We start from the raw sequence: 24,204 nt of genomic DNA, 5'->3' as shown, positions 1-24,204 counted from the left end.
AACCATCACCACACCCCACATCACTGCGGACTGGAACAAAGAATCATGGGAAATCGAGTTTTGCCTTGCCAAAGAGTCGATTCTTGTCCAAGGCTGCCACCAACTCGTTAAATGGTCACGGATGGTTTGTACAGCTGGGAATTTAAACTGGACCGTTTGCGTGTGTGTTTACACAGTGGATGTCCCCATAATTTGAAACATTTTCTTAAAATTATAGTTCATATGTATTATTATAGCCATCACACCGACATTTAGCCCACACAGCTTCCCATTTAAGTGCATTAAGCTTGGGAAAATTTATACATAACCCTCTCATTACACACTGGATGTTGTCATAAAGAAAAGTTCATCTAGCTGTTTATTTTCGAACTGTAAAAAAATAAATAAACATGGGATCTCCTCTAAAATTAAAATAAAGCTTTGGCCCTTGAAGAGTTCTTGGGTACCCAGCAGGAGTCTGTATTTACTGGTTCACTGAAGGGTCAGCTGGGTTATTTCCTGCTTTTGTGTAATTACCTCAATTACCTCTATTCTCACAATAATAGAGACAGAAAATATTCAAGAAGCCATTCTGTCACTACATAAAAACACAATAAAAAGGTGATGTGATCAAACAGGACTGGCGCTGGATACTTTAGTGGAAATAGATTTGTTGCAAGGAAAATACAGAGAATATTATTGTAGTTTATTTTTTATTGATTTATTTTGCTCCAAAAGGAAAATAAAAGCACTATCCCTCCTGATCCATCTATTGTCAAGTCAACACCGTGTGACAGACGCTTTTCTTAAAATCTGGCTTTTGTCCAGTGGTTTTAAAGAAAAAAATAGATGCATCTGTCAAGGGGATTATGCAGCATTTTTTCAGAATGCAACATTAACTACAGCAAAGACACTGCAAAGGTCCACAGCTACAGTAAAGACTGGGATCTGTTGGAAAGTGGTTTTCAGTTTTCAGACAGTTTGATAGTGACATCATAAAAAAAATAACTAAAGAGTATAAAGAATTACGATCGAATCCTGTACAGTATCAATAAAAAAAATTAAAACAGGACCCATATGTGCAGAAATTATCTAAAAAAAAATATAAGCAATAATTACTTGTGTCCCTCTGTTTGTGCTGCAAATAACTAAGCGTGAACAACAAAACCTGAATTAATTACATGTTTTATGTAAAAAATGTTTAATTATTTAAAAAAAAAATGTGCCAGAAAGGTGACTCTGCGCTGTGTAAGTATAGTCACTAGATCCTCGAGTTATGTCAAAGAAAAAATAATTTCCTTCTGATTTGGATGAATCCGGGAAGTATAACTCATATTTAATCGGCTACACAAGAAACGGAGTAATTTCCCACATTCATGACTCCTCTATTGAAGGGAGAACCCCAGTTTGTATACAACTGTTGCCCCAAAGCAACACAAATTTAGGGCAAGGAGGAAAAATGTAAAATGAATCATTTTAAGACTCATCTAAGAGCATTCAAATGCAACACATTAGCGCCCTCTGCTGGATCAAGTGTGTCGTTAAAGTCACCTAAGTAGGTCGGGATGATTCACGTGAGTAGTCTTTCCAGGTGTAATGGAGGAGGTGACGCTGTAGTGTAGGTGATTTCTGAGCGATTCTCTGGAAAACTACCGAAGCTTACATTCAACTACTTCCCCCAACCCCTGTGTTCGCTGACAAAAAGGTGAAAATCTCAGCCACATGGGGAATTCAACACACGGTGGGAAAGCTAATGGACACAAATGACTCAACACCTCACTGAGCACTGAGATGTGTTTAATGTGCCCGGAGAAGCAATAATAAGCGAATGTACTGGACTGATGAAAATAACACATAATAGTAGTGAAAATCCCCCGGCTTAGGTGTCACCTTTTATGAGTCACTCACAGCCAAGGCTTTTTCAAGCTCACCGCAGACTATCCAGCTATGTGTGAAGTAAATATCTGGATATGATTGCGGGTAATTTGTATTATTTGTATTATATAAAATGCTAAGCAGCTGATTTAACGTATGTTACGAAATATCAAGAATTTATGGGTTTCTACTGAAATAAATGAGCTTTCTGAAGTTTATTGTTGGACCAAAATAGGTCAATCACGTAGTTGTTTCAGCCCCAGTGCACAAAAAATCAAAGTGTTCCAAGCCAAACAGTTTGAGGCCCGAATCAACTTGCATATCTTCTTCATATAAGCTGCAAAATAAATACGTCCCCAATGGACCGTTTTCTTTTTTTTTTTAAATCACAGGCAGAAGTAAGAAATTTGAGTGTTGCTGTTCCTGCGAGGCAAACCCCAAAGGCCCCCGAAAGAATTTCTATGTTGATTTATTAGAGTGAAAAGATTTCCTAACAGCGGAGGAAGAATGCAGTGATTCATTTAGGATTAAAAAAAATGTTCTAATTGAGCAAGTGACACATAAAGAAAATATGAGATAAATGATTCCCCATTTCCGGACAGGAAAAATCATGGATCCTGTAACTGTGCAGGCATTCATGGATTTAAGTAAACACAGCATAACAACAATGTGTGTATTCACTGGATCACTTAAAGTATATAAGCTTTCATTATAGTCCCTGTACTTTATCACTTTAATGAATCACTTTGTGACTTATTGACTGCAGGTTTGAGCATGTGTGTCTTTTCTTAATTTTCCATATAGTGGATAACTCTTGTCTTTTCCGTGGGTGTTTGCCTGAGGAAGATCTGTGGTTGGTTGGCTCATAAAAAGTAAAGGGAGCGATGAAGCTTTGTTGACTTTGGTCCACTGCAATGTGGCGAGGAACTTTTAACTCCTGGCTTTTCATCTAGCACCACAATGTGGTCATATTTCAGTTTGTTCAGTACTCTGGTGGCATTGTGACAGCTCTCTGTAGCAGACGTAGAGTTGCTGGAGTGGCAGTATAGACTATTTAGCCCCGTTCAAACTTTCTTTTTCTCTCTTCATATCTTTCTTCCCCAGTTTGCATCAAGTCTGTACTTGGCAGTGGAAAGCAGGGCATACTCAGCATTCCTAAGGAGTGTCTGAGAGTCAAACAACTCTTACAGGCGGAAGAAGGAAAGAGTCCCTCTCCTTTCTCACAAACACACAAAGCCAACTCTAAAAGGCCCTACAGCAGTTATGTGTACATGCAGACTGTCTCTCGGTGTGTATACTTATTACACGACTTTAGAGGATCAGTGACCTTGCACTTCACAGAGCAGAGGATGTGGGAAACGCCCGTAACAAGCACAGAAGTACTTATATATGACATCACTTTGCCTGACTCACAGCTGGGATAGTCACCGCACCAACTGCCAGCTTGCCATGAAAGCTGAAACACACCCCGGCTACTAGAGATCCGCATGAAACTCGTCGCCATTTTGGGTCACTAGCGGCATTTCACAGTGAGATATGAGCGGCGCTTTGAGCCTAAATGTCAGCGTATGTTACAGAGTAACATTTGCCCTTTCTGTCAGGCTAAGACACGCCCCCTTTTTACCGCTACAATGCCTGCTTGGATAGCCATTCAGATTAGGGCGCTTGAAGGAGCGACAGCTGAAATGGCCAATCAGAGCCGTGAATTTTGACAGAAGGGGCGGGAGTAGGCGTGCCAAAAGGTCTAGGGTGTCGCCGCGGTGGCTCCCATTCGAAGGCGACGGCGGTCGTCTGTATTTCGGTCTAATCTCTACAGAAAAAAAGCGAAATTACTTGGAACAGACAGTAGATTCGGCGCACTTTCATGTCTTGATTTTTCCCAGTTTCTTCTCGGTCGAGCTTGTCCCAGGGCTTTGGAATGACGGGGTGTGCCGAGAATCTGAATTAGCTCGCCGTTAGTTTGAAGAAAGAGTGAATCGGGGTAGAGTGCGAGAGAGGAGCCATTTTGTCCCGACTGTGTGGGAGAAAAGAAAGAGTGAAAAAGAGGTATCACACAGAAAGAGATTCTATTTTTACTCTCATGCTGTAAGGGGGGGTACCACGGTCGGGTTTGGGAATCTAGAACTTCTAGGACGACTCTACAGGCACATTATTTTGGGTGGTGTTTAGCCAACTAGCTTGCCAAAGCTAATCAACAAATCCACAGTTCGTTAACTGTTAACAGCCAAGAGGACAGTTGTTGGTCAGGTTGGCCAAGGAGCTGGCTTTAGACTTCACATAGGCGTACTCTAGGGTATCGGTTTTTGTATCTATCGGGGTGAACACAAACTGATTCTTCAATGGCGAAGAAGACGTACGACTTGCTGTTCAAGCTGCTTCTGATCGGCGACTCGGGCGTGGGGAAGACCTGTGTGCTGTTCCGCTTCTCTGACGACGCCTTCAACACAACCTTCATCTCCACCATAGGTAAGAAGATCACGGGCGTTGTAACAGGTGATTTCGTTGACCCTTCTACATCCGCCGGAGGTAGTGTGACAGCTGTGAGGCTCGCCTGCCTCTACCCTGCAGCTGGAGGCTGTATGCAGGACGGATTTGTTGGTTGCTAGTGTGCTATGAGCATGCAGCAGCTCTCTCTAGGGCCTGTACAGGTTAGCTGGAAAGCTAGTTGTGCAGCCTTTATGAGCTCTTACTAAACCATCACTTGCTCGTTATTTTCAAATGATTGCGACGTTAATAACAAAACGCTATCATTATATCTTGGTTTGGTTTAACTGGGCAGCAACAATTATAGCCCGTTAAGTCTCCAAATTTGCTGTCAGTTTACTTGACCCAGCGGCTAAGAAGCTAGCAAGGCTAGGAGCACCACAGGGCCGTGCTGCACTAGAAAAATCGCCTGTGCATTTAAGTGACAGGTGTTTACTTCTCAGTATCAGCCTATATAGGTTTATTGCACAGTCCTTGTCAGGAATTACACGTTAAAGGCAACAACTGTATGAGTGTTTTGATTTGAAGCAACAAGAAATACTTGATTGTAAAAGCAAAATTTTACTTGATTATCACAAGTTGAAGGTGTGATTATTCACGGGTTCATGGTTTCATGGATATCAGAATCAGAAAGACTTAATTGCCCCTTGGTGATAAATAAAGATACAACAGAGCAGCATGACGTTGAAGATAAGGACAGGGTTCATGCTTCAGATTGTTGTCACCGCTAATAGTAATGGGGGTGAAGCTGTTTAAGCGACTTGGATATTCTAGCATTGGGAACTTGATTATATCATGTAAGAAATTAACTTTTTAGGTGAAAACTTTGACTACGGTGAATCTAATTGTATAAAAGCAGCTGAAAATTGCATTTTCTTTCTAAAATTAGAAGCGCTTATAGTTTGTATTCTAAGTACTTGAGTAAATACTGTATACTTGTTTACTTTGCTCAAGTGCGCCAGTGAGAACCATTAAACAATTCATCATGATGGCATCATCATCCCCTCCCCATCCGTCCTATTCACGCATGCGCCAAACATCACGCTCACATGAGTCAAGTGTCAAACTATGTCAAGTCCCTGCATGGCCCAAGTGAAGGCTCCATTTACTCCTGTTGCTTAAGATTAGTGATGAGTAATAATGTAATATAAAACGTGCTTTGCTCGACTGCAATGTGCTGGTGTTATGTGCTCGATTCATGGACTGAGCTTTCTTCTGAAGCCGTGCTCTTTGTCACTATATAGCCGAAAGCACACAACTGGAAAGGGCAAATGTATTCTCACTGGCATCCAGGCTAGATTAGATTTGTTCAGCTAGAGCACTGACCTGTCACTCTGTTGTAACTCTTCATGTCACATGTACTCGTTTTATTGTTTTTGTCATTCCTTTAGTTTTGCTTTGACTTGCAGGGTGTTTGTTTTATTACACCCCATGTTGTTTCTCAGCATGCAGTCAATTAGATTTAGGCCTATGTGTTTTATTTGAGTCAAAGCCACCATATCAGATCTGTGTCACTTAAGGGAAGAAATGTGTAGTGTTAGTTGGAAGAAGGGGAAAACTGGTCCAGACTAACAGGTTCTTCAGCACGTAGAGATCGGTAGTGACCTTTGCTCCTTGCATAGGTGCTTTCCTGGCAAGATGGGTAGTAAGTCAGTACTTTTATGTTTTTAAATCAGCTACAGGTGCTTTATTTGCTTTGTTAAATATATTCTATATACTCTGTGTACTCTCCTCCATGTGAAGCAGCTGAGGATAATGTGTTAAAATGGTGCTGGAGGTATTCACACCGTAAACACACGGGATTTTCCTCCAAATTAAAAAAAAATGTGGTATCATCATCAAGACTAAAAATCAACAGGGTTGGAATAAAAGTACTGTTCAGTTTATTTATGTGGTGTTTCTTTTACTCAAGCATAAAATACATATTTGTTTATTAAATGGCCATAACTAGATGGGAATATAAATACAGACTTGATGCTTTAACTGTGTGCAGATGTAGTCATCGTCCCTAAAGGTCCCTTTTGAGGCAGGAAACCCCAAAACATACCCAGTTTCTGTGTAGTTCATAAAAACAGAGTAGCGTTATCTGGCACAGCCTCACCTACTTCTAAGGTGCATGGATAAGAACAAAAAGTCAGAATGTGTTGTCACTCATGAAGGTCTAAGTTCACAAGCCAAAATGCATCAGTCAGATAATAAAGTAGTTCTGTATATTGCAAGTGTTGCTGGAGCTTTAACCTCTCTGTGTAATTACGTGGTAACAAACTATGTTGGTTATGAAGGTATTTAAAGTATCAACGTGATCAGTCACAAGTGCTTGAAAAGAAAGTGTTGACGACACTCACTGTGGTCAGTTTAGTTTAGGAAGTGATTGTTTTAGAGTGTTCAGTTTGTTATGATCTGTCAACTTGAAACTTAAGAAGAAATACTTGGAAATCAAGGAACAGAAATTATCTCAAGTTGTTGTTTTTTGCTGGCTCCTTTGTAGAGTGTCCTCTATAAAACTGCAGCATAGTTCGTGCACTTGAAAGCTCCTGCCTCGTCTCTTGTCTTTGTTCTACATCTGTATTCAAAACAAAGCTGCATGCAATGTGATAAGCTGTAGAAATTGTATGTATAACATGTCATCTTTCTTCAGTCACGTAATCTGTACGTAGATTGGTGTATATGGTTATCAAAGCAAATCTGTAAAACTATACTTTTAAGATTATTTCAATCAGTACAGTTGATAATGTTCTAGCAAATCATATAATTACAAGATACCAATAACTTGTATGTAAAGGTTGAATACATACAGTAATTTTTACAGTATCCAGTATTTTTAAGCTTAGAAACCCAGACATTGTTAAAAAGAAGTTGTTGGGTTTTTTGTTTTTAAAAAGTTGCAAGCAAAATGGGGGGAAAAAAGATAAATCAATGGTAAGACAGTTAAAAGAAGACAACGGTAGATGGATACCTTTATTTTAAATAAATAAATAAATAAATACATAAATCTTGTCTTGTCTGCAGTGATACATCAAAACTGTGCAGTATAAATGTCTCTGGAATATATATCTATGTAGGCACATTTATACATATCTAATCCAACAAAGACTTGCAAATGTTTAAAGAGTAGGTGTGTAACCAAAACAATAGTTCAGTCTGTGCCTCGGGTTTTATAAGGAAGGTATGAACAACAAGGAAAACACAATCACATGAACAAAAATGAAACTGTATTATTCGATTTAGACTCTGTTATTTGCAATTCACTCATCACCTGAACAATCGGTACTGCTTTCACCAGACTAGTATGCTTTATCAGTTTCACATGGATATCACAGTACAGAAAGCCACAATATTAAATTGCGGATGTTTGTATATGATTTCAGTCTCATTTTCAGAACTGTCATGCCTCTAGTCAAGAGGCTAGGTTTGAACATGAAAATGGGGTCCAATGAAACCTGCATGTGATAACCCTGCCACAACTGTACATTCACCTAAGAGTGGTTTGAGGTTGGGGATGAGCTTATCAAGCAGAAATACTTTTCAGTATTCACTAGAAACTGTCAGTCTCTTGCTCAGGACCAGTGCCACTGTGGCAGACCTGACATGCTAGCTTTACCTGGTGGCTTATGCACTGCACCTAATTTTTGAAGAAGTTTTACACATTGTTTCCCTTTTTTTCCTGCTTGTACAATGTCATCTATTCTCACTGTGCCACACATACTTTACCAGCCTGACCTGTGGTTGTCAGTAGTGCATTCTTCTGTTTTTGTTGTTTAAGTGGTTGGTGGGAGACAACTTTACATTAGATCCACAGCTTTTAACCTACCAGGATGACCTACCAGTCACCAGGATGTTACTCTCTAGTTTTGGACTTAGCGTTTTGAAGCTTTGTGTTAGTGTTTTGGCTGCCACCATGTTGTTCTTTTAGAACCAGGAGTTAATTAGTTTGATAGCTCAGTTACCTAACATATCAGCTAATGCCTAGCAAGCTTGGTTGGAAAGCTACATGTGTTAACTGTACCTGTGCAACAGCTCATTAGCACAAAGAAACAGGCTAATTAAATACTAGAATTTGACTTCTTGCGATCTTTGAAAAATGTTTATTTATTTATTTATTTATTTAAACTGTATCACTACATTAAGCAACAGATAAAATGGCCTTCAATTTGAGATAATGCTTACAAGATATGAGATAAGGTTGACAGAAGCTTTCCCAGAGTAGCTTTATATATAACATCCCAGAGAAGCCATAAAATTTCTCTCGGTTACATTTAGGAAATCCTCCACTAAAGGGGGCCAGATTTACTAGTTAATAAACACCTAAACTAAAAAGCTGAAATGAACAAAACTCCCAACAGCAGAAGCAGGACATGAAACAGGAATGTGTTCTTCCTGTGACACAGGACTCATACCATTGGAGACACAGATTCACAGCTGTTTCTCAAAATACCCCCACTGGAAAACCCCCCCCACCCCCCACCCCCTGCTCTCATCCATCTCTAATTCCTGCTTCCAGCCCGTCTCTCAGCCCCTCTCCCTTACACATTACACTTATTAAGTGAGTGAATATGCATAGTATCGACTGAAATCTTTTTCCATTTAATGAATTTTGCACGGAAACTGGCAGAAGCAGACAGTGGCTTTCATACTTGTGGAAGGAATGGTTCCTCTGGTATTAAGAAGAAAGCCAACTATAAACCGCTTGCATCCAGCTCAACAGTCACATCTCATAGAAAGTGTCATTCTTTACGGGATAGGTATAACTGTTTTTCCACTGATTGGATAAATGATCCGTGATTGCACAATGCGCACAACTTTTTTCTTTCTCTTTTTTTTCCCTTCACAGAGTAAAAAGAGTGAACCTCTGTGTTTACTCTCCTCACTAGTAACACGTCATCCCTGTTGAGGCTGACTTCAAGAGCTTAACTTTTGTTGTGTAGAAAACTCTCCCTCTTTTACCAGCGTTAAATCCTAGCCTTTCTTTCTGTCCAACTGTATCTTTCTCTCCATGGGATGTGCATAATATTTTGTGACTCAGGCTTTGGCAGGCAGTTTCCTCATTATTCTATAAACTTGCCCCACCTAGAGCACAGCTGTTTCTTGGACTTTTTTAACCAACCACAACGTCTGACCAAGAGCAGAACTGACAGCTCAGTGTTTAGCAGGAAAACACCACTTGTTGGCTAAAAATGAAACTGATGAGTCACCTACCCTTAACATTTAAAGTATAAGAGGATAATAATCTAGTGTGTTTTACTTTCAAGTGGGAAGTTGATGGTTGAATTGCCTTCTTATGTTTTCTAGCTTTTCCAAAGAGAAAGAAGTTAGTGGTTTGAGTCAAAAAATCCCCTACTGTTATTTAGTTCATTATAGTTTTGAAATGCAGAAATCCTACATATGCCCAGGTGAGGTGTTTAACAGTTACTGTAATATCATGAGTCATTGGCTGTTTGTTGTAGCACAGATTTAAAAGGACATAAATAGGTTATACTAAGTGAAAGAAAAACATGAGGGAAGTTGGCCCCCTGTTTAATAAGTCACCCCTCTACCCTTAACTGTAGCTCTACACCCTTTTTTCCCAAATGATAAAATTCAAATTCCACTGAATGTGAAAAATAAGCTTCAGTAACTTTCCACTGCTTGACAGTTATTTGTAAATCTTGAAAACATCGACATTGGAAAGATTGCACACTGCAGCACCACAAAACTTCTCCCCCGAGTTCAATCTCCAACCAAAAAGGAAAAAAACAACTTTAGGCTGAAACCTCAGATATTACAAAAACACTTAAAGCACTAGTTTAAAAAAATCTTATTTCAGATCACCGAAGTTTTACAGTTGTGACAGTAGTGCCTGAGAGGATGTGAGGGTCCTCCTGGGTTCAAGTGACGTAAATTTGATAATCAAAGCAAAAATATGGTTCAGTTTTCACTTAACTATGGACTTTGGTAGCAGTGCATTCATCTTATATTTTAGTTTTTAACGGTGAATGGCAAATATCCTGTAGGTGTTTGTAATAGTAGCCAAAAGGTGACAATTAAACAAACAAAACAGAAAATATAATGTTTTAAGATGAGAAACAGTACCAGTAAGTACAGTTATTCCACATACGGTTAAAGCAATATGATGAGCCTGTGTTTGCTTACATATCATAAATTTATAGAAATTTTTCTGTTGTTTCTATTTCATAATGCAAAATGTAAAAAAAAACAAAAAAAAACAACAACCCTGGTGACTATCCTTCGAGGGGAAGCCCGAAACCTTTTTGGGGTGCACCAGAGTACAAGTTCAGTATTTACTGGCTCATATGGTCTAGTGCGCTTTAGTCGTAGTAGCTTTATTTTTCAACCTTGTTAGGATCAAATGCACTACAAGGTGAGATATATATATATATATATATATATATATATATATATATATATATATAACTACAACTACTCACAGCTGTCTGAAAACAAGTATAATTTTGACCTCAGTGACCTGGTTTGTGTGCACCCGTTGTTGCCCAGCTGCTGATCACAGCTGTCTGCTCAGAATGACACTGCAGAATCAGGAAGAGATAATGCTATTGTTTCTATGATGGCAACAGTTGTTGCTCAACCGCTGTTGTTGATTTATCTGTTTCTGACCTTCACTTTCTCTTTGTCACAGTGCTGGAGCCGTTTATCCATTCATCTCTCTTCTTATTCACGACAGCTGATGTTCTACAACTGATGGATATTGGTTAAGCTGACATGTTTGTTTTTTTGTTTTGCAGGAATAGACTTCAAGATCAAAACTGTTGAATTACAAGGAAAGAAGATAAAACTACAGATCTGGTGAGTCAGTTATAGATGTGAGTTTTTGTTTGCATGCCAGTGTTGTGCAGATGCGGAAAACACACCAAGCTTGTGAGAATCGTGTTTCAGCGTAGCCTCTTTTGTGAATCATTATGTCATAATGAAACATCTGTTTGACATACCTCCCTTAAGCACTGAAATATGCAGGAACAGGAAATCAGTCCATTAGGTCTGCTGTAGGGTTATCGTTGTCCGTACCAGATGAGTAATTATTTCTTCTTTCTGTTTTTTTCCCACATGAGTAGCGCCCATTGAGTAAGGCCCAAATGCTTAAGGAATGCATAAATCTTCATATTTTGGAGTCTTTAATCGGTTAAGTTTGGCAATTGAAAAATTGATTAGATTTGAATTACAAATTGTCTCTAAGTATTATGGAGAGAAACAGGATGAATTAAAAGAAAAAAAATGCATTTGTACAGCAGATTGTCCATAGTATTTGGTCTCATTCTTATGAGTCTATAGGATGAAAGCATTTGGGATTGGTTAAAAAAACAAATACTGTTCTGTTAATTTTCCTGTGGAATCCTTTTTCTGACTTGGAAATTTAAAAAAAAATCCCATAATTAGCTTGATTTGCAAATTGAAGTTGTTGGAGAATCAAGTTCAAGTAATGAAGATAAAAAATGATTAATGTAAGAGAAAGGCATTATTTGTGCTTTTGTAATGAACAGAGTTGCAACTAAAGGTTTTGGTAGTCCAGTTGAGGCAGTCTTTTTAGGAATGACAGTTCAAGAAGAAATTAACTATAGTAACCAGAATAAAAAGATATGAGACACGAGCAGTTTGGTTTGAAGCTACAAGATGACAAAGAGCCAGTTATTTAAAGGTGACTGATAATGGTGAGCGATATGGACATTCTTGTTTTAGTAACATTGAAAAGAAATTAATCAGAGCTTTGTGATGCATAACCTGAAGTAGAAAACATGATAACTACAAAGGTACAAATACATTGTAGCACAATACAAGAAGACAGTTTCAGGTCAATACAGAACCTGTAACGGATATTCTGCTTCTCTGAATACAGTCCATTCATTCAAAGATAATCTTTTCATGTTATCTCAGAGACGGACACCTGCACATCCACACCCACTGTTACTCTAGAAAACAAGCACAATGGACAAAAACGTTATTTTGAGTAACTTGTCAGCTTAGGTTCTTGGGATCTTGCAATTGGGAAGTTGAAATCTACTGTCTGGAAATGTAAGTTAAACAGCTGAAATATTAAAAACAAACTATAATAAAAAAGCTCAAATTATTGAGGTAGTACAGAGAAATTTGATTGGTCACTGGAAGGTGAAAGTCTAATTGAATAAAACCATAAATGCAGTACTGAATAGGGGACAAACAATAGTGGGAAAATAATTAATAAAGAAGCTAATTACTGTCAAATTAATGATTGTACTTCGTATTCTTAAACTCAGTGGTTGAAGACATTACTTTATTCATTGTCAGGATATGTTTTCATTTCTTGAGCAAAGCTTTTGCCCAAAGAAAGCATTAGAAGGACAATTGAAGAGTAAAAATATGTCTTTCATTATTAAAATGAATCAATTTACTTTTTGGTTTTTGGTTGTTAATAAGTGGATAGCGATGAGTGAGTATGAAGTCATGAAAGATATCTTGCAAGACTTTAATAACTTGCACATGCATAAAATTTGTGTTTGCCCGCAGCCATGAATTTAATATGATTAACATCAGATCACGTGCATTTCAGTCTCAGATCAGATTTTCCCTTCATCCTGTCCAAGCACATTGTGTCTTGATTAACACTCGTATCTAGTTAAACACCCTCTTTAAGTGTAGGTCTGATTTGCTTTCGGTGTGCCTGGTGCTCCTGGGCTTCCTCTCTTTCCCTTGTCAGCGGTGATAGATGGATGTTGGCAGAGTTTCCACAGAAAGCAAGAAGTGACTGCTGAGGCTGATGCTAGTGCAGACATGCGAGGAAACCTGCAGTGGATTTAAATGTATTTGTACCTGGGTCAACCCGCCTGCTACGGCTTTGCAGTTTGTTTTTTTCCAAGCAGTGTTAAAATTAAATAACATTGTTCCTGTAGGCCTTAAAGCAGTATCTTTTTTTTCCTTTTTCTTTTTTGTCTCTGCGTCGAGTTTGAAGTGTGCATTAACTAAATATTTTATCATCTATGTCAGCCTCTGTTGGTGACCAAAAGAATAGCATCACATAAGCAGGTTCACATGTCTGGCACGCCTTCTACTGAACTGTAACTGGGACAAATAATGAAGTTTTTTACGGTTAAGAAGACTGACATAAATAAGTGGCACTAATTAATTTTTAATGCTACATAATAAAGTGCTAATTATCTTTAATCACTTTATATGTGGGCTTTCTTCAAATCATATTCAACTAAATGTTTAAATATTCACTTGTTTTGATTGTTTGACTTTGCTGCGTTTATGAGCTGAGCAGCACACATACATTAAAATATTCCTTTAGCTTAAAACAGTGAAATTCATATTACTGGCTGATGTGGAAAAACTTTTTATGTTGATGAAACACAGCTGTTGCAGATGGTTTGCTAGATGAGAGGCTGCTTTTTCGTCACACTTGAACTTTTTTCATGGTTTAAAAAATCCTGTCATGTTTTTAATCTAGTCTAGCTCATAATCCAGTAACCTCAATGGTTTGGATCATACTGTTTCAGTTTTGCATTTAGGACCTTTATATTTGTATGGCAGCAATGAGGTATTCAACATTGTAGATGGCTGCTGTTCTAAATTGTAGGCATATCTACAAACTTTATGGCTGATTATTTTAACTTAATCACTAAGAATCTTCTCACACACACAGACACATACATAGAGAGAGTCTGCTCTCAATGCTTCCCACAACAGACTGACTGATGTCACTGCAAAAATCATAATTACTGTGTTAAAAGTCCGCTTGTTCACTGTAATTGTTTTATACTACGTTACCCATGATGCACCTCGGTATCTGTACTTCCGGTTGGGAACGTGTTCAGCGCAGTTCTGCACAGATGAGAGGTGTGTCGGAGGAGTAACGTATTTGCTTGCGTTCCTGTATGACCACACACACCCATATACATACTCACACCCCCTTTACCTGCATGTGAATACTGTGATGCAGTTGCCTCCCTACCAACGCTGTACATCCTGTTGATGTCATCTGCCACCTCCTTATTAAAGTTATTTGAACTACATCACTGTGAAGTACCATTCCTTCTGACCGAGGACGACTCAGTTGAAGCGTGATCGGCAATCAGTGCAAACATACATTACATACTGTTTTGGTCAAAATTGACATAACAATGAATTAACTTTTCAAATGTTATACAACTTTTTTTTTTTATTAAAGTTTTTATCAAAAAATTGTTTGGACCTTCCCTCTGGAACTGTATTGTTGGTGAATTTTAGCCCCACATTATACATGAGTGCTTACAAGCCCAAGGATCAGTCGCTCAAAGTGTCACTCTTCCTCTTAGGGTTCAGCTTCTCTTAACTAACAAATGTCTTGATTGTCCTTAATCATCTTATTTGGAGGGATTTTCTTAAATCAGCTTCCTCAGTCTAACAGCAACTCAAAGAAAGAGTCTTAGCTGAGTTTGGATTCTTCAGCGTTATTTGCTTATTTACTCTTCTGTTTTGAACAAAGCATTTGTAGCTGATAAATGTGTGAAATCTCAGCGTATTATGAAGAAATTTAAGCAATCTTTTGGTCAAATTTTATTTGTGAAGCACCTTTCATGCAGGTCACTGCAGTTCAAAGACCAAATAAAAATAATAAAGCAAAGAATAACGCAAACCCAAGAAAACGCATGCAAATAAAAACATGTGCTCTGTGCAGGGACACAGCAGGGCAGGAACGGTTCCACACCATCACCACCTCCTACTACAGAGGAGCCATGGGCATCATGCTGGTCTATGACATCACCAACGCCAAGAGCTTCGAAAACATCAGCAAATGGCTGCGCAACATTGATGAGGTGAGGCAAATAAACACCAACACAAAGTATCCAAACTCGGTATCATTTTTATTTTTATGGAGTGAATCGTTGGCACTGATTTTGCATTTATTTCTTTATGTCTTTGGAACAAAAACATGGCGATAAACACTTCACGGGAATGCGGCCAACATGACTAACGGGCTAGTTAAACTGTGTGCAGCGAGCTGTGGAACAGGAGTGTGTGACTAAAATGAATCAGATGAGCCAGTCGTCTGTATGCATCTGTCTCACTGCAGAAGTAGTTGTACAGTTTTACCAAGCAGTACCACAAACAGTCTGACACGACAAGGGCGGGTTTACTTGTTTCAGCCTGTTTTTAACATTATAAAAGTTGAGTAACAGTGAACACATTCAAGGTGAGACAGCTGTAACGTCGTGTTAAGACCATTGGCTGAATAAAAGATCCCAAAAAACCCCAAGCTGATCATTGCCAATGCCATCTTGGTGTTTTGAAACCTGACATGCTGTTACTGAGGTCACAGAGAAGAGGAGCTGAGGGCTATTTTTCCTATAAACTTCTATGTAACCTGAAGTGCTGTTGGAACCACAGGAGTTTCCACCTGCTGGTTATTGAAAAGCGTGCAGGTTTCAGCAGTCTGATTTTTCGGATCTTGATGTTGTGTCCGTCTTTTATGCCGTGTATGGTTAACGGTCTGATTATGGCCTGACTCAGATGACGTAGGGTGTTGCTTTGTGCTGGGAACAAAAACTGGAATCGGGTGCTTGTTTTGTCATCTAGTGGTTTTTGTGGCGATCACAAGCTTATGCCTCATTCCCAGTGACCTTCTCACATGTTGTGATGTAGAGCAGGGCGATATGACCAAAAATATTTATCACGATATACATTTGAAAATTTGCGATAACGATATAACTGACACTAGACAAAATACTTTACAACTCCTCAACTTTATTAGTGCAAAAATAACCCCCATCAATGTATTTTCACTTAAACAAGCAGCTTTTTTTTATGTGCATTAAAGTTATATAAAAAATTAACAGTGCAAATGCAAATTCCTTGCTGACAGTTTAACCAAAAGGCATTTCCAGTGGAAATTGGCCGACATATCCTCAGCATAACCATGTATAATATCTGCAAAACTTAAAAAGAGGTTATATACACACACAATACGGTAATATTATGTTGAAGCACAGTACGTATCACTCCGCGAGGCGCCTGCCTACGATAGCCGTAATACTCCGACAATCCATCAAGCAGTGCGGGTTCGTAGCTTAGCAAAGTCGTACTGAAACATTTGACAGATTTTCAAGCGCCGTGTACATAAAATCGTTTCGAGGTCAGTAAACACAACCACAATTCTTACATAAGGCACACGGGATTATAAGGCGCACTGTCAATTTTCAGAAAAATCAAAGGATTGATTTTATGTGTGCCGTATTTTCCAAACAACACGGTAATAACGACGGCCCGCTAGCATGCTCTACCAAAACTAGTGCTTTGTTGTGTATCTGACGGACGAAAGCTAAACCAGTTCCACACCACTGAAGTTGCAGCATTTTTACAAACCAGTTCTGGTTCATCCGTTTCATTCAATGATCCACTTTCGCTCTTCTCATTCTGCGTCGCCGCCATGTGCGTATGTAAACATAGGCACTGCGCATGCGCGTTTTACCCAAGTTCTATCGTGATATTTCATTTTCTTATCGTTGCCCAACATTACACCAGGTATTACCGTGAACGGTATGATATAGCCCAGCCCTACTGTGCTGTCTTTTTTTTTTTTTTTTTTTTTTTTTTTTTTTTTTAAGGAAATGGCCACAAGTAGCATAATGGATGGACTTTTGTTAACTACTAATGAAAAAGGAGGCCCTTTGCCTTAATCATTTACAGAGCAGTTGTGCTGAGGATTATCATGGCCCGAAGAGGTGATGATTATGGGAAGGTGGAGGGAGACTGTAACCTAAACTGTGCAAAAGCTTACAAAAAGAATATTTTTTTTTTTTTTTTTTTTTTTTTTTTTAGAATATGAGTACTGTGAAAATGTTGTTTGTATTTAAAAATTTTTAAGTATCACATTTTGAGCCAAGACAAAGCCTGATCAGGTGCATACAACTTCAATCCAGCCCCTTCAGGATCTTTCACAGTGGTGTTAAAATATTAGAATTTATTTTGTTTAAATTTCGCTTGTTTATTATTGAATCTGCAGTGCTGTGTTTTGTCAGTATAAACAGCATTCTTCTTGGGTCAGAAAAAGGACTTTGTTTGTGCATCTGTGTTTTATCAGAATAGATGAAGCCACAAGGATGAGACCTAATGTACACTGATCAGCCACAACATTAAAACCACTGACGTATGAATGGAGTTGAATATTCTGCTTGGATGTGGCTGTAACTTTGACACAATCCAAGCCAACTAAACATGGTTGTGGTTCTAAAGACATGCCCCCACAAGCCTCCCACAAGCACTTGCACTGCAAGACCTCTTCAGAAACCACTCAAGGAACACAAGACAGCGCCACAGGTGATGATCCAGCCTACAAAGGCCAAGGATCCTAGTCTCATCTGTAGGGTGACACCTGATTGAGCCTGATCCACAGAAGAACTAAAGGATGCCAGATCAACGGTGTCCACACCTTCCCACATCTTAACTATTTTTCTAGCAGAGAGAGTAACCAGTATTATGCAGCTGGTTTTAATGTTGTGGCTGCTTAGTATTTGAAATGTCAGGTTAGTTGGAGACAGATGTCAGAGATTGTTGCAAAGTTCTGTGATTATAAGCCAAACTGCAACATATGGCAACTTTGTCTTCTCGGTGTGCCTCTGCCCTTTCATTTTTTTTTTTTTTTTTAGTGTCTCTTCCGCTGTCTTTAGTATTGAATACATCTTGTGTCTCACATGATCTCACTAGTAATTATTCCATTACACGAGTAATCCTGAGGATTCATTCCAGATCAGATTAGACCTGAGAAGTTAATATGACTGTTTGGATATTGGATGTCTCGCGTTAGCTGTCTGCATTATTTTCTGGTGCAATAACACACTGTAGGTGTTTGAATTTAAGCCAAGTGGATTAGGTGAGACTGTGTCTCGTATCATTTTTCTCACCCTTGCCTTTAGAACCTTGAGTTTAGTGAGAGGAAGGAAACGTGATGCATTTGCCTGTAGTAGCTCTGCCTTTCTTGTCCTGCATCTCTGTCTATAGAAGTTCATACACTCCTAATAATATCTCAAACTTCAAAAGTGTTATTAGAAACCACTTGTGTTTTACTTTGTTTTTCTCTGAGTATTAACTGGACATGTGTCGTTTTGCAATAATGAAATGCCCCTTATTCTGGAAAATAACTCATTTGTCCACTCGCTCTACCTACTAGTGGTAATTAGACAGCACTAGAAATTGGTTCTTTTAGAAAAGGGCCTGAATCATGGGCTCGATTGGCCAGCTTGGATTATCTAAGCAATAAATCCTTTAAAAAGCTTAATGTAGATGAAGTTTGACTGTTTGGCAAATGTGATCTAATAATCTCCTCATTTTTGTGTTTTATTTTTTTCAGCATGCAAATGAGGACGTTGAGCGAATGCTGCTAGGCAACAAGTGTGACATGGATGACAAGAGGGTCGTACCAAAAGCCAAGGGAGAGCAGGTGAGGTGGTGCGGTCCTGTGCAGCTGTGAAGGGCCATTCGTCAATGAGGTCCTGCAAGGCTGCAGCAACGATGGGTTGATTCGTGCTGCAGCCACTCATAAAGTCTTCTGTAGTTAATTGTGGCTCATTTGTGCCCGTCTGACATTTCCATGAGGTTACTTTCTGCTGAAGTTAATAGGAGTTAAATGCCCTGCTAGAACAGGTGATAGTAGCTTTGTTTGTGTATTTACAGCTCAAACGTTCCACTAAAATCTGTACCTCTCTACAGAGCTGCTATTTGTCTTTGTGCACAAACTGAGCTTGTTTCCATTGTTTAGCATTTTTAGTAATAATAACTAACAGTGGAGAGATGAACTAAAAGGAAAGAAATGAGATGCTTTATTTTCTCATGAACTGTAGTTAAGGTTCCCTTGTGGAAAGACAAAGAAACAATAACCTAGTTTTCTCAGTTTTTTCGCAGTTCAAATGCCAAAGATTGAGTTATTTGTACTAAGTAGGTAAGCAAGCCATTTAAACTATTGTGAAATTTCATTTAGCTTCCAAACATGAGACTAAAACTGTAGGTAAAAAAAAAATATAATGTTCAGTTGCATTCATTCTTTAAACAGAAAATTGTTGTTGAATATGAGAAAAAAAAACCCTCAATAACCTGATATTCTTAGTATAACAGCTTGGTATCTACACTCATTTTAACTGCCCGTATGCCATCACTTCACAATTTTATGGCGGGAAATCCATAAAATTGTAACTTTTTTTCCAATAGAAAATAAATCTGTCCATGTGACTGTGTCTTATGTGTCCATAGTTCTTAACTTCTTACTTTCTGACAGATACCACCTGTATCATGTAAAAGTCTGAAACTTATAATAGCCACAATTAAACACTTTTAGACAGTAAAAATAAATTAATACAACCAAACTGTAACAAAATTGATCTAAAAGGAAAAATAAAATAAAAACTATAGTAGCTCAGGGGACACACACGCTCAGAGTTAAACCCCCATTTTGCATTTGTGAGCCTTGGATGTCTGTCAGTTTGGCAGTTTGATATCGAGTTGATTTAGAGTTTAGTTTCTGGATTTAATGTTCAGAGTTCAGCCCAAGTTCATCCTTAACAGAGCTCTAATCAGCCAGAACGAGTGGAAACACCTGTGTGAGACTGCAGGGCCTTTAACAGATTTGGTTTAAAGTACCAAAGCAAACTGGTAGTGACAATATCAGCGCACAAACACACACAGTTCCACTCAGGCAGGTGTGTGTGTGATACTTGATCTCTGTTCTCCTCAGGAGATCAGCAGCTTTATTTTTGGACTGGACCACATGCACAGTTTCTGACTGGGTTTGTTTTCTTCCCCACAGATTGCGAGGGAGCACGGCATTAGGTTTTTTGAGACGAGCGCTAAGGCCAACATCAACATCGAGAAAGCTTTCCTCACGTTAGCAGAAGACATCCTCAGAAAGGTGTGTGCTCCATGTCTCACGTGGAACATGTGTTCAGTAATTTATTTATTTTTTTCCGCTAAGGTGTCACCCAGTTATGAAACCTGATGGCAACCATTCATAGCTGTCATTCTCACCCTTTCTTTATTCATACTGAAGCTAAATTTTTTTTTTGTGGAGTTTAAACAACAAACAATATCTAGATTCCCATCTGTAGATTAAGATTTTAGTTCAGGATTATCTGTATTATCTGTGACGATTATCTGTGACGGCGTCAGGGGAAATATTCCAGTATTTCATTAGATTAATGTTTCAAAGACAGTTTTGGCTTTTATCCCACCTTGAATGGCAGGCTGATCCTGATGTCTCAGTATTTGTTTGATTTTTGGAAACTGGGGAAGCATCTGAACTAGGAAATGGTTAATGATGTCAGCCTTAGTAGAGAGCGATTGTGGACATAAACCAGAGTGGTTGCTTCACATTTTTCCTGGTGCATATTTAATAAGATGGGTTTTTTTTGTGTGTGTGTGTGTTTGTTTTTTGTTTTTCTTTGACAGACGCCTGTAAAAGAGCCCAACAGTGAAAACGTCGACATCAGCAGCGGAGGAGGAGTCACAGGCTGGAAGAGCAAGTGCTGCAGTTGAACAACTCCTGTTTCAGTCACACTAACGCACACAAACACACTCAGACACACACAATCTCTCTTTCTCTCTCTCTCTCTCTCTCTCACACACACTGCTAACTCTAACTCGCCCTCTAACCTGTCTCATGAGTTTTCTTGCACACTGACACTCTGTCTCTTTATCAGAATAAAAACAATAAACCACTTCATATGTCTAATCCCCTCGTTCCCACTTTTCCACCCAACTATGTTCCTCCACTCTGCATCTAATGATCATTTTTATTTCTGATAAAAAGAGAAATCCAGTCACATTTCTTGTCATTTGTTTTAAAGTTTAAGTAAAAAAAAAAAAAAAGGAAAAAAATGTGTGGAAAAGACAAGCTCAGATTTTTAATATTTCCTTTGCACAGGCTCACCTGGTTGGACACCCTCACATCCCTCCCCCTTTAACCCCACCCACCCACAGCACTCACCTTCAGTCAGAGGAAATCAAATTTAAAACGAGATAAAGTAGGATTAACATTTTGTACATTTAGTGCGGTTTCTGTTGTCTAACCATATTTGGTCATTTACAATTTGTTACCAAGTGACAGAGGCGTGGCTAGCTCCTTTTGTATGTGGGGGTTTATTTTGTCCTGTGCCTTATATGGAAGACAGGGGCGGGGCTGTGTGGTGGGCGGAGCCACATTCATTTAATGAAATTACAGTTTAATAATGTGTCGGTTCAGGCTCTCTTCATGAAGACACCGAACTGAAGCTGAAGCGTTTGAATTTCTCCTCCAGCCAAAAGAACGGCATTATACAGTATGTCCTGTTTGTTGATGTTTTATTTTATCTGTATGATTTATTTCACTTTTTATTTCTTTTTTGTTTTGTTTTGTTTTTCTTCCTGCATGCAGATTTCTTTGGGTTGGAAACGTTTCTGTAACGTTGTGTAACTTTTGCCACTGGGTAACTGTGGGCGGGAGGTACAGAAATTTTCTTTGGAAATTCAAACAATTTTGCAGATCCATTAAAAAATAAGCTTGTTTAAGTTAACTTGTTTGTCCTCAATCATGTGCAGTGTCTAGTTTGATTTTTAAAACCAGCCTGACACTCGAGGTGTGGGAGGTGTGTGTGACCTGAAGATAGCGCCTCAAAGTTCAGAAAATAAGGGTGCGTCTTCTTTGTTAGTAGATTGTGAATTAAAATATGATTGTTTTATAAGAGGTTACATATACATAAATGCTACAAATAGGTTATTTTAACCTGTTAGTAGATGATTGCTAGGCAACATGATATCAGAGTCTATAGTATTGATGAGAACCTTCAGGGGTCTAAGACGTACCTTTGTCCCAAGCTTGGCTGCTTAACTCCTGGGCTCTATACTAGCTCAACATATCCCGAGTATCTTTCTGTTTCCTGGATTCACATCAAGGACGAGCGGTCACATGGAACTGGTTATCAACTCACTAAGTAAACTTAGAGTTTCCCCTTTTACATAAATGGGGTGTTTTAGAAAATAATCCCTATGAGTGCCACCTACTTCAATAATGGAAAAAACAAATATACCCAAATGCAACACTGTTGCAAAAAGGACAGGTGATGAATGCTACAGAAAATCACTAATCTGGTGATGTAGTGCACAGAATGGTCAAATAAAAATGAATACAATTTTGTGTATTTATTGCTAATACTAAGCACATTGATGTCAAAGTCATTTTAGATCATGGGCCACATACCACCCACTTTGATCTTAAGTTGTCCAGACCAGCGAAATTACGTTATAAATGTGTAAAATTACAGAAAAAGTTTAGGTAATTCATTGGCCAGATTGCCCTTTAATCATAATAATAATACATTTTCATTAATGCACAGAAAATGTCCCTTTTTAATCATGATTTATTGTCGACTCTTCTGTCATTTGATTATCTATCAGTAAATTACTTTGGTGTAGCATGAATAGGAAAGGTATTTATCAATAGTAAAAGTTGTAACACTTTTGGAAATATAATTCTCAACAAATAGTTCTTTGTTAAATCTGTGCAATCCTTCACATTTTTCCAAAGCCATTCAGCGAGCTGTATTGAAGTCTTTGCTTGAAGGCTCTTACAGACATAGAACACTATTCAATAGGCAGTGATTTCATACATACATTTCTATGGTCACAGTATAATTGACCATGGCGATATATTCCAGTAAGAAGTGAACTACCTTAGTAGCAGTGTTGGTCAAGTTACTTGAAAAAAAGTAATCAGTAACTAATTACGGATTACTTCCCCCAAAAAGTAATCCCGTTACTTTACTGATTACTTATTTTCAAAAGTAATTAATTGCTTAGTTACTTTTTAAAAACATGATTTGCAACCTAAATAGGTGATAAAGCAATAGATCTTTCAGCCTAATTCTACTTTTTCTGCATAATCCATCATACAAAATGTAATCAAATGGAAAAGTCTCTTTTTAAAACTTGTTTTATTAGTTTTAATCTTTTAACTTTATGCATCAAGCAAAAATTAAATTATATGCACCATTCTCTGACTGGAAGAAATTTGTTTAACATTTAAACCTATTTTCTGCACATTCCAGCACATAAAATAAAATATTTTTTTGTGTTTACACTCACTCTTTCAAATAAATGCAAGTGAAACACAGCAGAAAATAAATAAAATCAAAGACTAGCGGTCCTGTTGCTCTATTTTCACCTGTATAGCAGGAGTGGCGTAGGCAGAGGTTTGCCCTGGTGAAGGTGTGTCGTAGTGGTCAGTGGAAGGATCTGGGAGTTTCACATTCCCGTGGCAGCGTACTGTCGGTGCTTGCTCGGAAGTTTAGGGGTTTTTTCCCTGTAAAAAGAAGTTTTCTTCCCACGCAGTGAACAGCGGACGCTAATGTTTTTGTCACTTTTTATGGAATCAAAGTCAAAGTAAGGTCAGTGCTTCCACCCTTTAAACGCTGCACGCTCATACTCTCTCCTGCACTCGATATATTATCCATTGTTGATCTGCACACAGCTGTTGCCACTCGCTTACGTCATTGTCATGAGACACTCTTGCAAGAAAATCACGGTTTTAGTAACGCAGTAACGCAGCGTGCTTACGGGAAAGTAACAGTAATCTAATTACAGTTTTTGCAATAGTAATCCCTTACTTTACTCGTTACTCGAAAAAGTAATCGGACTACAGTAATGCGTTACTTGTACTGCCCATCTCTGCTTAATAGTACAGAAACCCAGGGTTAACCCTGAAGTTATCTGGATACAACATAGTCCAGGTATCTGATGCTTTGTTGGTTCTGGACAAACGGAGCCAGATGAAGGAAACACAGAGATCTCCACTGATAAGATCTTTGTTCTTGTAGCTGCAACATTTCAACAATGTGAGAGAAACTCTGTTGCAGGATCAAAAATAAAAACATTTTCACCAGC

The 24,204-nt window shown here is 38.5% G+C and overlaps 1 protein-coding gene across 1 annotated transcript; it reads left to right on the top strand.

Annotated features, from left to right (window-relative positions):
• Positions 1–3,596: 3,596 nt before the first annotated feature.
• rab10 (RAB10, member RAS oncogene family) lies at positions 3,597–21,839 on the top strand. Its single transcript, XM_084952271.1, has 6 exons — positions 3,597–4,320; positions 11,079–11,139; positions 14,981–15,119; positions 18,650–18,739; positions 20,099–20,200; positions 20,737–21,839. The coding sequence occupies exons 1-6, from the start codon at positions 4,194–4,196 to the stop codon at positions 20,821–20,823; spliced, it is 606 nt and encodes a 201-aa protein (XP_084808397.1). The 5' UTR covers positions 3,597–4,193; the 3' UTR covers positions 20,824–21,839.
• The last annotated feature ends 2,365 nt before the right edge of the window (positions 21,840–24,204 follow it).

This window comes from Perissodus microlepis, chromosome 15 (genome assembly GCF_051167445.1).
Source record: "Perissodus microlepis isolate ML-2025 ecotype Zambia chromosome 15, ASM5116744v1, whole genome shotgun sequence".
NCBI lineage: Eukaryota > Metazoa > Chordata > Actinopteri > Cichliformes > Cichlidae > Perissodus > Perissodus microlepis.
This window is presented reverse-complemented; position numbering and strand designations above follow the sequence as displayed.